This window comes from Dromiciops gliroides, chromosome 3 (assembly GCF_019393635.1).
Source record: "Dromiciops gliroides isolate mDroGli1 chromosome 3, mDroGli1.pri, whole genome shotgun sequence".
Lineage (NCBI taxonomy): Eukaryota > Metazoa > Chordata > Mammalia > Microbiotheria > Microbiotheriidae > Dromiciops > Dromiciops gliroides.
The window spans coordinates 341586251-341604114 of record NC_057863.1 but is presented as its reverse complement, the minus strand read 5'-3'; the positions used below and the strand labels follow the sequence as shown (position 1 = coordinate 341604114).

Sequence of the window (17864 nt, the reverse complement as noted above, 5' to 3'; positions counted from 1 at the left end):
GAAGGAAGGAGCTGACCCCCACTGAGTAAAGTGATTGTAGTAGCTCTCACTCCTAGTACTTCACCTCTGGTTATTAGTATACTTGTTAAATTTGAGCCATTCTCTTAGAGAAAGAAGAGGCAGATTCAGTGGTCTTCAGAGATACCCTAAAACAGCTTATGCACTATAGTTCTCACCACCCATCCCCAGCCTCCAGTCAACTTTTCACCTAAAAGTAGTACTAATTATAATCAATACAGAAGCTGCTTAACATTTATGATTAATTATCATGCCAGGTCAATTACAACTAGTAAGTAGAAAGGGAATATTCCAATCTAGATCCTTCACCACTATACACACAGCTCATTCATGTAGAATTCTATTTATGTTGTTTTTGGCAAAAATAAAACATTGGAGTATAGCAGAAAGTGTGTTGTAGTGGGAGTTAGGATACCTAAATTCTAATCTCAACCCTGTTACTAAGTAGCAGTGTATGCTTCTATAATTAACTTTAAAATTTAATTATTTCTAAGGTTCCTTGATACGTCTTTGAGACAATGATTTTGTTTCAGGCAACTTTCAAAGAAAGTTTCTCATTTTATTTGGTATTTGTAGATGTTTTCTTAAAAAAGTCTGCTGCCATTTGGCTTGTTCTGAATGGGTTTTGATTTTAATTTATTTCCCTACAGAAATAGTTAGGGGGAAGGGAGAAAAAGGAAATAATATTGATAAGAAAACACAATGTGAATGCTAGGACTGTTTCTTAAGATAAGATTTGTATTTCCGTGAGTATTTGAAAAGTAGTCGCTCATTCCTTTTTGTGACTTACTCCTATAAATCGCAATGTTCCTCCTTAACTGGAAGGAAACAAGAGAAAGCACAGTGAGTCCTTAGCTAAAATATTGTTGTCATTTTTGTGGTAGACAAAGAAGAAGGGCATTGACCAAACTGCAATGTACTCTCCTTAAAGTTATTAAAGATATGATGTCACCTAGTTAGGTGGTGCTGAGATTTTATCTTTTCTAAATAGCCCTTTTTGATTCAGTCTATGTAGAACTGACAAAGGAGTTCTTCCTTAAAATCACATGTGTTATCCATACATGTTCTTTATACAGTAGAAAAAATATTTCAGAAAAAACTATTCGGCTTTGGCTTTTTGTAATTTTATTAATAAATTCATAATTTTACTTGTCAGTGCATTTAGAATGTAAATTTTTTGAGATGAGAACCAGATTTCTCAGACATTGTGCTGCATGCAACTTGTGTGCTATGAAGTTTGGTGTGTTATTGCAGATGAAAAAAATCATAAATAATTTTTATTTCACATAAATTTTACTCATCCAGAATACATAGAATGATAAGTATAGTATTTACAAAATAAATCAAATTTGCCTTTTACACATACACATTAAGCTCAAAATCCTCGAACTAGCAAAGAACTCATTGAAAACAGTTGTTTTTGTCCAAGAGCACTGCACCTGTGGGAGTCTTCCTGATTCTTTTCCAATGTTGCCAGCTTACCATCCAATGTGCCATTCCTCCTTACAACAAAGAGTACTTTGCTAGGTATTTGCTCTTCCACGATGAAAGAAAGGTTGAGAACCATTAGATTAGGACATGCATAGTCTTGATTACTCCATTTTGCAGATATATATTGCCTTGGGTGTTAGAAGATCTGTATTCTAGTCCCACCTCGGCTACTGACTACTTGAGTTTATTTAGCGATTATCTCAGTTTTTAAACATGTTTTGGTTATTTTCACAGGGTTTTAATAAAACTTGATTTAATTGTCTCTTTTAAATAAAGTTTATGGTAATAGATTTATGAATTGAATCTTTTCTACATTTTCTAATTTTCAAAATTATAACAACAGATTTGAATTAAGTATCTAGTACTATTGTTCAAATTATTTTCTTTTTCTAGACCAAGCTTCTGAAATTCAAGTGACAATGATGCTCACTGAAAGTTGTAAGCTTCGAGGTCTTCACCACAGGTGAGAAAATTTTTTTTCATGTTATTTTATAGTAGCTACCAAATTTTTAAATATTGGGACAAAAAGAGTCAGTTTTTTAGAAATGTAGGTAGAGAGGCATTGTGACATAATACAAAGAAATGTTTAATTCAGAATTCAAGGCCTGAGTCTGAATCCTGTTTTGTAATTGTAAATTCTCTTATCCATCTTTTTTTTTATCCATCTTTAAAATAAGAATAATACTATTTACTTTATAGAATTGTTGTGAGAAACGTGCTTTGTAAACCTTAAATATCTTTTTAAAGCTTAATAATATAAAGGACCTGTAGTATAGATCCTTTATGTCAATGAATGTTGCATTATAATAAGTCAGAGATATATAAAATTAGAGATAGTAACCAGTGTAGTGTAATGGAAACAATACAGAATTTAGAATAAGAAGCCCTGTTTTTGACTCACCCTGTCATCAGCAACTTGAGAGCCTATGGGTAAATCACTTCTCACTGTGCTCACTTGCCTCCTCTGTAAAAAGAAAGTGTTGGACTAGATCCACAAGGCCCCTTTCAGCCCAAAAGCTGTGGTTCTATGATATGGTCAGGTATGTTGAACACCTCTTTCTCAAATTGGTAGAAAATCTGTTTGCAAACCAAAAAAAAGCATGATGGAAATGTGACTATCCACCTGAGAACACCAAAGAACGCTTGTGGATTTCTGCTGAAGAGAATAGAAAATGATGGATCCACCAAGCCTAATTAATATCCTGGTTTTGGGAAAAAAAAAACAATTCAAAACAAAACCCCAAACCACTACCAACAATAACAATTAGAGATTGAGTATGTTATTGGTTAGCTTTTGTAGAGGTGGTGTTAGGCACTGAAAAGATAATATTCTAATTGATTCTTAGCTATTGACTTACTGACTTGCTAAAAGAGCCTATATGATAATGAAAAGAACCCTGAAGGACAAACCTAGTGATTTTGCTGGTGACTTACTCTGACGTTTTGCACTGGACAGTGTGTTGGCCTTACAGTCAGGAAAACCTGAGTTTGAATTCTCTCTCAGATGCTTAATAGGCAAGTCACTTAACCTCTCTCAGCCTCAGTTTCCTTATCTGTAAAGTGAACACAATAACAGCACCTACTTCACAGGGTTGTGAGGACTGAATGAGATAAAATGTGCAATAATTTACAAACCTTAAAGCACTATTGAAATATTTGCTGTTGGTTTTTTGTTTTGTTTTGTTTTTTGTTACTTCTGGTCCCTCAGTGACCTCTTCTGTGAAGTGATTGGATTATACTAGATGAACTCTAAGAATCCTTTAAGATTTAAATTAAATAAATCCTTAATCTTCTCCTATGACTCTGTTTCCTAATAATTAATAATAAGGATGATAATACTATTCCTACCTAACTCACAACATTGTTGTAAATTTCAAATATGATGATGCTCGTGAAATATTTTGCAAAGTACTCTACAAATCTAAGTTATTATTAGTGTTCGTAATTCTGATTCTGTCTTCTCTTTTAGAAGGTCTTGAGGAAGATTATTTTTCTATTATATTAAGAACCAATTATTAAATTAGGATTAAGGCTTTTTCTCTATTTCCTCATTCAAGGACCAGCTCCTGTAAGTCATTCAGTTAGTCTCTGAAGGACAAGACTGCCCAAATCTTCTGGGAACATACTCCTCAATTTGGGGCAGGACCCCACCCAACTAGAAGACCTTACTTTTGTTTAGAATGTAAATAGAATCTAATCTATGTGAATTCCAGCCCCAAAGCATTTTGTCTGTGCCCTTGAACCCCTCCATTGGAATCTAGGGTGACCCAGCTCATGAAGGAGAAAACCAACTATAGTGGTCTGCATGGAGATAGATTCCCCTGTCCATATTGCTGGAGGCAACTGAGTCTCATGATCAAGCCACATTCTTGTTCACTAATCAGGGTTGATTTTCATCTGTGAGGGGTAACCCTTTTTCTAAAAGTATATTAAGGCATTCATTATCTCCATTAAGGGTCTTTGGTTATTGAGAGAAACCATCAATTAATTGGTTATCAGCTACCCTAATTAATAAATTGATTATTAATTACCCCAAAACTTTGTCTTTTAGGTCTTTCATTCATCTTAGTCTGTACTATCAAATGTAAGCCAATAAATGAGTAGTGATAGTCTATAAAGCTCCCTTGTTCTTTTCTATAAAGAAAATATCTTTTCTCCTTTCCTTATAGACCCCCCCCATTTCTCTGTGATGTATATCTCATAATTGGCTCCATTCCATATGTCAGCTGTCTTGATTAAACTAGTAAAACACTTTATGACCTTTGTTAATATAATTAGTCATTCTATTGATGGGTATGTTAAGAACTATAGTAAATATGTACAGGATATGTGTAAATGGAAAGGTAAAGAGACATGAAGGCTTTAATAAAATCACTAGCTCAGATTTCTGGAATGTACATACAGATTTTTATAGATTATAAGATTGTCTTCTTCCTAGTTTAATTTATCAATATATTGTTTGAGATATGCTTTCAGTATATCTTACCCACAGTAGGGGCAAATTCTGTTGATGCTCTCAGTAAGAAGCCATATGTAACATCAGCTAAAACAATTCTAGATGGAAAAAAATTGAGCATATGTTATTTAATCTATATTTCCCTGTTTTCTCAGGGTTCATAATACTCTACTTCATTTCAGTTTAGTAAGCATTTCTTAAGTATCTTCTATAAACTAGGCATGCTCTGCGCCAGAAATATGAGACAAAAGGAATTTGGAAAGGCTTCCTATAGTGGGTGGCACAGGAGCTAGAAATTCTAAGAGGTAGTGTTGAATAAAGATTGTATTATAGATGCAGGGTTGGGGGCAGCCTGTGAAAAGGCAGGAAACATTAAGTTCTATGAAAGACATTGTCATTATGCTGATTATGGGTCTATTTCTTGTGAGGAAACTTTATTCATTTATGGGAATTGTGAGAAAACTTTATTGTATTGTTTGAATTTAGCCCTGGGTGTCTAAGAATCCAGATCATCTCTACCTACTACCCTTAAATAAAGACCTAAGTTATGCTGACCAGAAACCCTGTTAGATTGAAAGACTGATGCAGAGTTTTCTCACAATTATACATTTCAAGCAACCCATATGTCTGGGTTTCTGGCCCCGTACTGATCAATCAGTATTGTTTTCATGTTTCCTTTGATTGAATACAGACGCTTGGGGGAAGTGGGATACCTCTTTTTCTGATTTCAAGGGATTGCATATATTCACTCTCCCCTTCCCAACTGTTAAAGTCCCTTATCTTTCCTCCAATTAGCAATCAGATTACCTAATTTCATGTACGGGTTAATTGTTTTCTTTTAATTAATTGGATCTTATTCAGTTAGTTTTTTTTAATACATAAAAATCTGTCTCTCCCTGTGTTTGGGTTCTAACTCTAAACTGAGGAGGTCTGATTCTGATTTGTTAAGCATTCACATGCATTGCTTACTAAATCAGTATGCTCAGAAGCTTGAATCTTTGTTTCCTTAGTCATTCCATCTTTCACCGCTACAGCTTTCAATGCTTGGCTGAGGATTGTATATTTATCTTAGTTGCAATAGGGAGGCACTGAAGCTTCTTTACAAGGGCAGTACCAAGGCCAGACCTCTTCTTTAGGTAGATCATTTTGTCAGCTCTCCATATTGGAGATTGGAGATTGGAGAAGAGAAATTAGGAATCAGGGAGATCTATGAAGAGGATATTGAAGTAGTCCAGAAGTGATGAGGGGCTGAACTAGGGTGGTGGCTATGGGAGTGAAAAAGAGAGAGACATGAGAGATATGGAGCTGACATGATGGATGATTGGATATAGGGATGAGGAGGTTATGAAGCTGGAAGAATGGCGGGTCCCTCAACAGAAGTAGGAAAGATTGCAAGGATATGTGAGCATGGGACAAAGATAATTGGAGAAGAATCTAGCTAGCTAACACTGTCTATCATGCATATGTGTGTGTCTAGAGAGTGTATACAGAACTTTTCAGTATTCTGATTTATTTTCAACCGAGACTAATGAGTATAATTATTTGACAGATAAAAAAGAAAACATTATTGAGTGATTATGTGGTCTTAAGGAAAAGCTTTCTCAAAGATTTCTCTCAAAGCTTTGGTGACAGCTTAGAGAGAAACCTAAACTATTTCAGTCTCATTCCAGTGTACCTCCCTCTCAAAGCAACCATTTCACATTTATTGTTTCTTGGTAATGCTGCCATTTTTCTTATCTTGACAGCTTCATTCTTCCTTAATGAAGACAGAGATACTAAATGCCAAAAAGCATTCCTTGCACTGGAAGTACTGCTCATGATGTATTTGTATTTTTTGGTTACTTATGTAAAAGATAAATATGATCTAAAAGATACCACTGCATAAAATTTTGAGAGCTATTTTTACTCCTTTTAATCTATGATCTAGGTTAACTGCTTTAATACTTTTTAAGTGCATACCCCTATTTCCAAGGGATAATAATCTTAAATTCCTACTAGCTTCTTCTGTACTTAGGTAAATTTTACTTTTGACCAATAACATACTTTGTGTTAAAATAATGCCCAATTAGTATATATAATACATTTTACCTTGAAGACAAGTTTTTTAATTATAAGAAAACATCCTATCAGCAGCATGTTATTTGATGGGGTTTGTGCCAAAGCACTTTTGTATAGTTGCCTGAATTTCTTATCACCACTTCCAGCTTCTTATTTCTATTCTTTAGCTGCAAAAATAACCTTGTTTGGCTGAATTGTGGATTTTGTGAAGATGGGGGATATGTAATACAACTGGAAAGGTGGTTTAGAGCCAGTTTCTGAGGGGTTCATACTTGATCCTAAAAGGAATAGGGAACCACAAGAATTTTCATGGAAGAGTGATATGGTCATACTTTGACTATATAGGAAATGAAGGATGGATTAAAATGGGAAGAGTCTTGAGGTAGGGAGACCAATTAGGAGATTGTTGTAATAGTCCAAGTAAGAGTGTAGAGGAGGGACATGAGATAATATGGGTATAAAAATGACAAGATGTGGTAGACTAAATGAGGTGAAGCAAGAGGGAGGAGACAAAGCTGATGCTGAAGTTTCAAACGAGTGCCAGAGAGAATGGTGATGTCTTTAATTTTTTTTTAGTGAGGCAATGAGGGTTAAGTGACTTGCCCAGGGTCACACAGCTAGTAAGTGTTAAGTGTCTGAGGCCGGATTTGAACTCAGGTACTCCTGACTCCAGGGCCAGTGCTCTATCCACTGCGCCACCTAGCTGCCCCAAGAATGGTGATGTCTTTAAAAGAAATAGGGAAGTTTGGAAGAGGAATGAATTTTGAGAGAAAAGGGTGTTCATTTGGTCATGCTAAATTTGAGAAGTCTCAAGGACATCCAGTTCAAAATGTCCAGATAATAATTGGTAATGTGAGACTGCTACAATAAAGGGGCCAAGGGTTAGATCTATGGATATGGGAGTCATCTGTATGGAAATGATAATCAAGTACATGGGAACTGATAAAGGTGACTCAGTGAGGAAAAAGTATAGACAGAAGGGGACCTAAGTCAGAGCCAAAGAATATACTCACATTGAGTGATGAATGGATGAGACTTAAGATCATGAACTGTAGAAGCAGCAGTCAGACTGATTAGGGAGACAACTATTAGAATAGTGTTTTTAAAAGCTAATTAGGAAAGGATATCAAGGAAGAGAGGATGGTCAACAATGTCAAAAAGAGGTCAAGAAGGATAAGGCTTGAGGAAAGTTCATCTAATTTAGTAATTAAGAAATCAGTGGTAACTTTGGAGTGAAGAAAAGGAAAGTTTCATGAAGAATATACTATTTAGACTGGTCTTTGGAGGGTACAGTAAGATTTCAGTGGAAAGTAAGGGGGAAAGCCCTGTAGGTTAACAGAATACAAAAAATGCAGAGATGAGAATATGCTAATTGTGGTTGGGGAGCAGGGTATATAGTTCATCTTGGCTATGGAATAGGAGAAAAAATGTTGATAAGACTAGAAGGACAGGTTGGCTCTATTTGAATACTACATATTGTCTGGGCTTCATTTGATGTTCAGTGGGTAAACCACTGAAGGGTTTTGAGCAAGTTAGCGACAGGATGTACTTTATGAAGATTGTTACTCTTGTTACCTGCCCTGAGCCTTGATCATGTATGTTTTACTTAATATGAGCAGAAAAATATTGCCTTGGAGGAAGAGAAAGACTCAAATTAGGCATACTTAATTTTTGTTGACCAACTACTGCTTTGACCACCTACTGAGGACATTGGATAGCAGCAAAGATTTCAGTGACATTCTGTTCCACGTGCTATAAAATTCTTTGGTGTGAGAACCATAACTTCAGTGGGAATATATGCCAGAAGGAAGTCAGTCTTGTCCAACATCTAGAGATTTGGAATTGAAACTATGTTCTGTGCACAAAAAAATGAAAATATATATTTAAAAACATCCATTATCAACCAGACTTTCCTATTTAATTTCCAGATAACAAGAAAATTAGGTCTAAAATATTTCTAAAATAGCCCTCTTTGATCCATATTTAAAATTTAATCTTAGAGAGAGTAGCATGAAAAAGAATTATGTCTTAGAGAGCAGAGGGCCAGCTTTGGAATTAGAAAAACCTGGGTTCAAGTTGCGACTCTGAGATATACTGGTTGTGAGACTAAGAGCAGCAAACCACTTAACCTTTCAGTATGCCAGTCAGTTCTCTTAAGACTTTAAGTTAAGGACAAGTTGATTAACTATTCCATGGAGGGAGTTTCCATAACAGAAGTTCTTTCCCACATTTTGTAGATGAGGAAACAGTTTTGGAGAATAGTATCTTGTGTACGGTAACAGGTTCTGGCTCAGGTTCATTTCTCTTCCATTTACTTTAGGCTGTTGCTCAAGAAAATGAATTTGCAAGATAATGAAGGATAAATTCTACTCTGTTTAATTGTGGTGTTCTATTTTAAGGAATGGTTTTCATTCTATATTTTCAACCTGTTTTATATCTATATTTATGTTTTACAGTTTGTAATCATAATATATTTTTCAGCTTATTTTTGCCTTAATTTAATCCCATTTGTTAAAATAGGTAACTGAGGTTTTGGTTTTACTTGATTTTATCCTTCCTATTTTGTAGAAATCTGCTTCCTATCACTCATGTTTGTATAGAGGAAGGAGAAAAACCCATGGTGTTATTGCCATATATGAACTGGGGAAACCTTAAATTGTTCTTACGACAGTGTAAATTAGTAGAGGCCAACAATCCTCAGGTAAGAGAAACTTGCCCAAATATAAGTAATGTTTTTTATTTATGAATAACTTATGCTAACATCCTTGGAAGAGGTGAAAAAAATACTTACATATTTAGAAATTAATGGAAAATCAAACTCATTGAAGAAAGAAGGCCAACATAAGGCAGAAAACAAAATCTGTCAGGCTGAATAAAAAGGAAAATGAATTATGATTCTTCTAATTTGATCAGAATATGTGCCACCCCCCAAAAAAAACTTTGCTAATTTTGCTGAATTTATTTCCAAAGTACGTTTATTCATTTTAGTTTTAAACTGCTTAATATGCTGACAGTAATTCTTATAACATTTCTGTAGAAGTATTATCTTTATCCTTTTGTTACAGATAAAGATACAGAGATCAGAGCTCCTTGTTCAAGATTGCAAACATAATTGCCCATGACCATAATCTGGGTTGTGTTAGAAAATAGTTTGCAGTCTTTACAATATAGATTATAAACAAAATTATAGATATATTTATATCATAGATATGTGTACAATATATGGATAACTATATTTATATATAACATGGATTTATATATATATATACACATGTTTATGGATTTATACACATATGAATAGTCAGATATGTACATCTCTCTTTCTATCTACATATGGTTTTTAGTCCTACTTGTGTTTTCATAAGATGAACTGTTAATTATTTGATTTGCTCACACTGAGAGCCACTGTTTTTTAAAACAGTCTGCAGTGAATTCAGCAGAACTCTGAAGTTTTGTTAGGGAAATCTTATAGCACCTTAAAAATATTCTAACAGTACATTCTTTTTTTTTTTTTTTGGTGAGGCAGTTAGGGTTAAGTGTCTTGCCAGGGTCACACAGCTAGTAAGTGTTAAGTGTCTGAAGCCGGATTTGAACTCAGATCCTCCTGAATCCAGGGCTGGTGCTCTATCCACTGTGCCACCTAGCTGCCCCCTAACAGTATATTCTTAGCTGTAAATGCTGTCCACTTTTTCTTCCATTATCCTCAAGGTCAAAGTAACCATTTGACTCATTTCTGATGCAGTTTATAAACCTTTTTAACACCTGACAAATATTACCTAGTGTAATGATATTTATAGTCAAGATCTAGCTTCTAGGGGCAGCTAGATGGCACAGTGGATAGAACAATGGCCAGATTCAGGAGGACCTGAGTTCAAATGCATCCTCAGACACTTAACACTTACTAACTGTGTGACCCTGGGCAAGTCACTTAACCCCAATTGCCTCACCAAAAAACCCCCAAACAAACAAAAAGATCTAGCTTCTAGATGTGAGTCTATAGGTGGAAAGAAATATTTAGATATGGATTAGAGAAATATGAAGAGAGGAAGTCATGAGTTATATTGTAGGTATTTTGATTACTGATCATTATCATTGTGAATCTTCACAGGCAATTTCCCAACAAGACCTAGTACATATGGCTATTCAGATTGCCTGTGGGATGAGCTATTTGGCAAGAAGGGAGGTTATTCACAAAGATCTGGCTGCTAGAAACTGTGTGTAAGTACTATGGTATTGTCATTAATAATTAATATTCCCATGATTTGTGACATATACTACAAAACTGTATATAACCATAATTCATTGTTTTATTGTCTCCTTTTTTGTTTTCAGCATTGATGATACACTTCAGGTAAAGATCACTGACAATGCCCTTTCCAGAGACTTATTCCCCATGGATTATCACTGTCTAGGGGACAATGAAAATAGACCAGTTCGATGGATGGCTCTTGAGAGTCTAGTTAATAATGAGTTCTCCAGTGCTAGTGATGTGGTAAGTTCTGGTACTTCCAGATATTTTATAGAACAGAGGGAAAATGGTTTTCTCTTAAGAGAATTCATTTTTTATAGAATACCTGGTGACCAGTTACTAAAGAAAACAAATACATTTTGTTGTCAATTAAGCCATTTAATACAAAGAAGTGGTGGAACAGATCCAGAAATCATTTATATTTTGTTTGGAAATATTTTGCATCTTTTATTTCCAGTAGATTTTTTTACCTTCTTGATTCTTTTATTTGAACAAATAACTAAATGAATTTCTATTTCCTAAACATGTGTGAAAACTACTCAGCTAGGTAGTAAATAGGAAGCTTAAAAGTCAAATGGGGAATTGAGTCTATCAGAATAATTCATAGAATTTTTTTATAGATCATATATTATTAGTCCATCCCCATTACTGTACAGATAAGGAAACAGGGGCCTATTTTATAGAGAACGTCATCTACACAGTTTAATTACATAATATAATCATTCACATTCCAGGAAACTAGTGTACTTTCTTCATGTAGATAGAGGGTAGTGGAACCTTTGGTCTATTTGTAAAGCATCATTAATATAAACATTGTATTACTAGTTGAAGCCATATGATTTAATGGGAGAAATTGGACTTAGGAGAAGCCTGAATTCGATTTTTACCTGCAGTGCTTTCTAGCTCTGTGACTGTGTATAAGTCACAACTTCTGTGAATCTTGATTTCCCCATCTGCAGAATGAAAATAACAATAGGTCTGTACCTGCTTCTCAGGAGTATAATGAATATTCAGTACAATAACAGATGTAAGTGCTATGTAAAAGTTAGGTTATTAGCCATTCGTACAAAGAGCTGAACTGAGGTCACCAAAACACTCAATAACCTGTACCACTTGAACAAACAGAGTCCATTTAGCTTTTTAGCTCACCATATCTGTCTATAACTGAAAATATGCTTTACTCAAGGAATTACATGTAACTAAATATTTGTATGTCTTCAGGTAGAGTTAAAGAAGTGTAGAGTTGATAAGTAAATAGCAGTGTTGGTCATTGCCAACTCCCAGTACACAAACTCGCTTGAAATGTCAACAATTCAATTCACAAAGCATAGTGTAGTTGGGTAGGTGCTAGTAACATATAACATTCTTAAATTAGAGCACAATATATGGTGCAGTATAATTCATGGCCAAAATATGCAGATGTATCGAGAGGTTAGGAAAAAGAAGAGGTGAGCAAACTGAAGTAGTACGATTTGAAAGACTTGGACTGGGAGACTGGGAGATATTCTGGGGGAAGGAAAGAGCTTGTTATATTCAAAGTCATTATAGAAAGAATGGACTCAGATTATGTGGGGCTTTGAATTCCAGGCTGGAGTTTAAGATACATTTGAAATGCTTTGAAAAGTTATTGTAGATGATGTGTGTGAGATGGTAAAGTGAGGGAGAAGAGAAATAGCTTTGTGTAGTAAAAAGATTTCTGGCCTGGGAGTTAGGAGACCTGGGTTATGGTCCCCCACTAACTAGCTGTGTCAGTTTTTTTTTTTTTTTTTTATTTGTTTGTTTGTTTTTTAGTGAGGCAATTGGGGTTAAGTGACTTGCCCAGGGTCACACAGCTAGTAAGTGTTATGTGTCTGAGGCCGGATTTGAACTCAGGTACTCCTGACTCCAGGGCCGGTGCTCTATCCACTGCGCCACCTAGCTGCCCTAGCTGTGTCAGTTTTGACAAACTTTTTTTTATCTCTCTTGGCCTCATTTTCCTCAACTATTAAGTACTGGGTTAGAGCAGATAACCTCAGATGGTCCCTTTTCATCTATATCTTTATGAATGGGCTTTTGATACAGGAGAAAGATTGGATGTAAGAAATCTAGCTAGGAGGTTATTGCTATAACTAAGGCATAGGGGCCTGAATAGAATGATGGCAGCACATGTGGTAAAGAGAATTTGAATTTTTGAGGAAAAATTATGAATGAAAGACATTTATGGTTAGGGATTTTCAGTCCAAGTGACCATCATTGATGGAAATGGGGAATTTGGAAAGGAAGTTTATTTTTAAACATATTTCAGGTGGTGGTACATTTAAACAGAGCTTTCAAGGAAGCACTTTGAAATATGAATCCAAAAAGAGAAATTTGAGAAATATTTTTTAAATGGACATTGAAGTGTGGAAAGTGGATGGGTTCTCCCAAGAAAGTGTGGCTAGAGAAATACATTGGACTGAGAACTGAGTCTTAGAAGACACTACAATTAGGGGAGTCTGACTCCATTCCTAGTTAATAGTTTATCAGTTAGATTAGGACTCTTGTACTTTTCTTCTGTATCCTAATAAATAAAAGTTGAGGACTCAATTTTTTTGGGAAAAAACCTCTTATCTAGGTTATTAGTATACTATCTGTGCTGCCTGAGGAACAAGAAAATGCATTGCTTCGTTATTTAATTACATTTTAACAAGAGTCTAAACTACCTGTCCTGATCAGACTTAGGATATTTTTTCTCTACACTTTCTTCTTTTCCTAGAAAGACCAATTCAGATTGTTAGGTTGTCAAAGGAATATATAATTCAAGCTATATTACTCATTACAAAATGATGATTGCAGTCCTATTCATTATAATATTTGCATTTAGGAGGGTAGTGGAGTATGAATTTTCATTTATGATTCATCACATTATCATCAGTTTCTGGGTTGTTCTGACCCTTTAGTTTGGTCACATAATTAGGTCACTTATGACTTGGGATGCAACTTGTCAGAGACCCCAAAATAGAATATCCATCCATATGTGTGTGTTACAGAAGAAGCATCAAGTTTCTCTTAATTTTAGGTCCAAGATTTGGAATTTTAGATTTTATGGTGGTTAAAATAAAAGGACCGTTTTAAATTGTTGTATCTTTTGTTAACTGAATATTTGTATTGTACCTTTTTAGAAGGATGAACCAGTCAGTAATTTTCAGAGGTGTCTATTTTGTGTATTCTTAGATTCTTGTACAAGTTGCCTTAATGTTTCAACAAATGTTTCTGTCATAGTGTTACTTTGTTTCTTTTTGTATTTTATATGCAATGTAAAGGATTGCCTTTTATACTTTTTGTAATTTATGTGTCTTAGGAGACAAACATGTTCCTTCAAGACTTCTTGCCACGGGTGATATATATGATCTGAGGTTTTGTTGTTACAAAACTTGTATTTTGATGTAAGAGCCAAGGAATGAGAAGACTCATATTGGTAAAAGAAAAACTTTCTATTTAGAGGTCATCTTTTAAGTGCAAAAAGCTTCCTATTCAAGATCTAGGCTATTATTTGGCAAATTACTTCTTTTAATATCTTGCATCTATCAGAAAAGATTGGTCTACCTTATGCAACATTTAGGTGATGTGTATTTATAGAAATGGATTTTTCTCATATCACCTCTGCATGTATTCATTCCATTTTAAAATAAAACCATCTGAGAGAAATCTCATACTTGGGGAAAATGGTCATTAGTACTATTCTTCTATCTACATAATAGCATAATAGACATTATTAACAATACCTAAAGAACGTCTCTGTAACAACAGAATCAGATTATAATAACTTCGTTGGCACTTGATAGTTAAGTATTTTGCTCTTCTTCTGTCTGAAAAGTTGGCATTGAAGTTTTGGTCAAGCAGATTAAATCCTGTAAGTGTTCTTCATTTTTACATGAATTGGGAAGCAGTTTGCTGTCTCAAACATGGAAAAGTAGAATGTAGCTTTCAACTTCCAAAACTATGTCTTTGTTCTGTTACTCTCTCTCTCTCTCTCTCTCTTTATTTATTTATTCATTCATTCATTTATCTATCTATCTATCTATCTATCTATCTATCTATCTATCTATCTATCTATCTATCTATCTATCTATCTGTCTGTCTGTCTGTCTGTCTGTCTGTCTGTCTGTCTGTCTGTCTTGTCATTCTTAAAACTTACTGCCAAAGAGTCTATCAAGCACAGCTATTGTATCAAATCCTTTATAGGATTTCTTTTTAATTAGTTATAAGCAGCTTAGTTGGAATATCGGATTGGATGTCATTCAAACTGTTTGACTTCATGTGAGCTGAAACTTTGTGTAATAGTGGAAATGTCTGTTAACTTTTTACCATATTTGATTTCTAAACATTATATCTTTCTAAACTATTTCCATTTAGTTTTTCCTTATTCCCTTTTTATAGGTTAAGTGTGATAATCCACTTATTCATTTTCATGATAAATATTTTGTTAACTTCAAAGAATTATCTTCTGAAAGATTAGATCTTTTTTTAAGTTTTATTTTTATTCCTTTTATTTTTGAATATTAATCATTTCCCAGTGTACCTTATTCCCCACCGCCTTCTCTTGTGACAGTGAAAAACAATTGAGCTAAATTGACCAACATAGTAACTAGTCTATCCTTTGTATGGAGAGGAGGGAAATGGCTTTCATTATCTAGCACTAAAGATACATTTTTAATATTGGAAGTTGAAAATGCATGCAGTTATTTCAGTACTCTTTATTGTTTCCTGTATTCTTTGATAGTTTTTGTTTATTACTTGTTGTCTCCCATAAATCACATTTCTTCTGCTTAAATGGTACTTTGCTATTCTCTATATATACAAAGTGTTTTATAATTGCTTTTATAAGAATATTAGCATTTTTGTCATAAGAATAAAACAACCACTTCTGTAAATTTTGCTTTCATATCTTTTTATTAGAGCCATTAATTGTTTCAAGGGTGACCTTGCAGATAATAACCTAGAGTATTTGAGAAGAATACCTATAAAATTAATCCCAGTTTTTCTTGATTAGTGAACTTAGGTCAGAACCATGTGAAACTCATATTTCAGTGTTCTCTTTTCTTTTTACTTTCAAAATAACATCACTCTAGAGGCATCCTTAGTAATTTCTGGACATTGTTTTAATTTCTTATATTATTATTAAATGTAGGTCACTACATGGAAATATGTATTATTTTGTCCATTTATATGAATATACCTTAATTAAGCTTTGAGTTATTTAACAATTTTTAGTAGCCAGTATAACTGTGCGTATGTAAGCAGACCTTGCCTTAGGGACTTGGGGTCTTGAAAATTAAGAAAGTACTATTGAGTAATTTTTAATATTTTACCTGATCTTTCTTGAAAATGAATAAATTTGCTTTCTTTTGGGAAAGGTTAACATACTTCCAGAAATGAACAATTTACTTTCTAGTTGTCAGTTTACTATTTCTATTTTCACTATTCATTCTGTCTTTCTGGGTGGATATTTGAATCCATAGACAAATTAGTTGAAAGGACCTTATATTGTGAACTTTTCTTCATTATTTCACTTGCTTCAGGGTCTTCTCTTTCTACTATATTTCTGTCAAATACCACCTTCTTCAATCACCAGTGTTAGGATGGAGCAATTTCAAAGCATCTTACAACGGGAAAAAAGGGGCCATTGTGTCAAACTTGGGTGATGGCCTAGTAACCATCCAATACTGGCTCCTCTGTCTCTCCTAATCCGCAGACCCAGAGGACAAATTCATAACAGAAGTGGCCTCTTTCTCAGTCATGTCTGACTCTCTGTCACCTGGAATAATACTGGATGGACCTCCTGACTTCAGCAAAGGCTCCTAAGACACAGGCTACTGAGGTAAGCACTGGCCCTCAGGATGGCACCTCCAACTTAACTGCCCTAAAATGTGGCACTGATTCTCTTCTAAAAAGAGTCTTTGGAGGTATAAAAATTGAGTATATCAATTGATTCTCTTCATCATCTTTCATCATTTAATACTTAAGGCAGTTTTGTGCTCTCTCTTTAAGTCCCTCTCCACAAATAACTCAGACCCACATTGACTATTAAATATACATGAATTTCTTAAAGATCACTTAAAATGATTCTTTCCTCATTCTTAGAATATGAAGCTTAGCAAAATTTCTTAGGACGTCTTTTTTCTTATCTCAGAAACAGGGTCTTTAAAGACTTTATTTTGTTGCTTTAATTGCTTATTCCTTCATCATTTTTTCTTTCAAAAGATGAGTCAGCCTTTTGTTTGTTATATTCTTCAGTTTTTTCTTCATCCTTCTTATTTCAACTACTCAGGCCATTTTCTACTTTAACTATAAACTGTGATTCTCAGTTAGTATTAAAGAGGCTTCTTCTTGTCCTTGTGTTCACTTAGAGTTTTTAAAAGCCATTTACCCTTGCATTTGTAAGTGAACAGAAATACCAGAGGGTGAAAGGGTAAACCTGTACTTTCTGGCTTCATCAATAAAAAAGTATCTGGAGAGAAATTTCCATCAAACAATTATTTTTATATCTACAAAATTAGGCACAAAGAAAAATTCTATATTCCACTATATTTTCTTCCTTTAGTAATTATCTTCTGTGTTTCACTCATCTCTTCTAGGGTATATACAGGGAAAGATACCTCCATGATGGAATTCTTTATGTGTTTGTTTTTGGTGACAATGTTGATAAAAACTGACTATCCTTTGTGGCTCTGTGGTTGTACAAGATTCACTGGTGTAGAAATCAATATTCTTTTGTATTTAAAAGAAGGTTACAAAAGACAAGCCAGAACTGGAAGTCACCAGTCCCTCCAGTTAATTGGTTTGTTGCTTATAAATCAATTACTGGGGGCAGCTAGGTGGCGCAGTGGATAGAGCACTGGCCCTGGAGTCAGGAGTACCTGAGTTCAAATGCGGCCTCAGACACTTAACACTTACTAGCTGTGTGACCCTGGGCAAGTCACTTAACCCCAATTGCCTCACCAAAAAATTAATTAATTAATTAATTACTCTGCATCTTATATTTCCCTAGTCATTGAAAAATTGATATCTGTTTTTAATGTGAAGGGCAGCAGCACAAGCAAAATTTTAATGTTTAACATACATATCACATTT

The 17864-nt window shown here is 34.5% G+C and overlaps 1 protein-coding gene across 2 annotated transcripts in view; it reads left to right on the top strand.

Moving 5' to 3' along the window:
* Positions 1-17864, top strand: part of RYK (receptor like tyrosine kinase) — a 109131-nt gene that overhangs the window by 70905 nt on the left and 20362 nt on the right. For both annotated transcript variants that reach the window (XM_043997755.1, XM_043997754.1), the window contains exons 10-13: positions 1903-1972; positions 9092-9224; positions 10632-10741; positions 10856-11015. In XM_043997755.1, coding sequence (XP_043853690.1) covers positions 1903-1972; positions 9092-9224; positions 10632-10741; positions 10856-11015 — 473 coding nt within the window. The remainder of the gene's footprint in view (positions 1-1902; positions 1973-9091; positions 9225-10631; positions 10742-10855; positions 11016-17864) is intronic.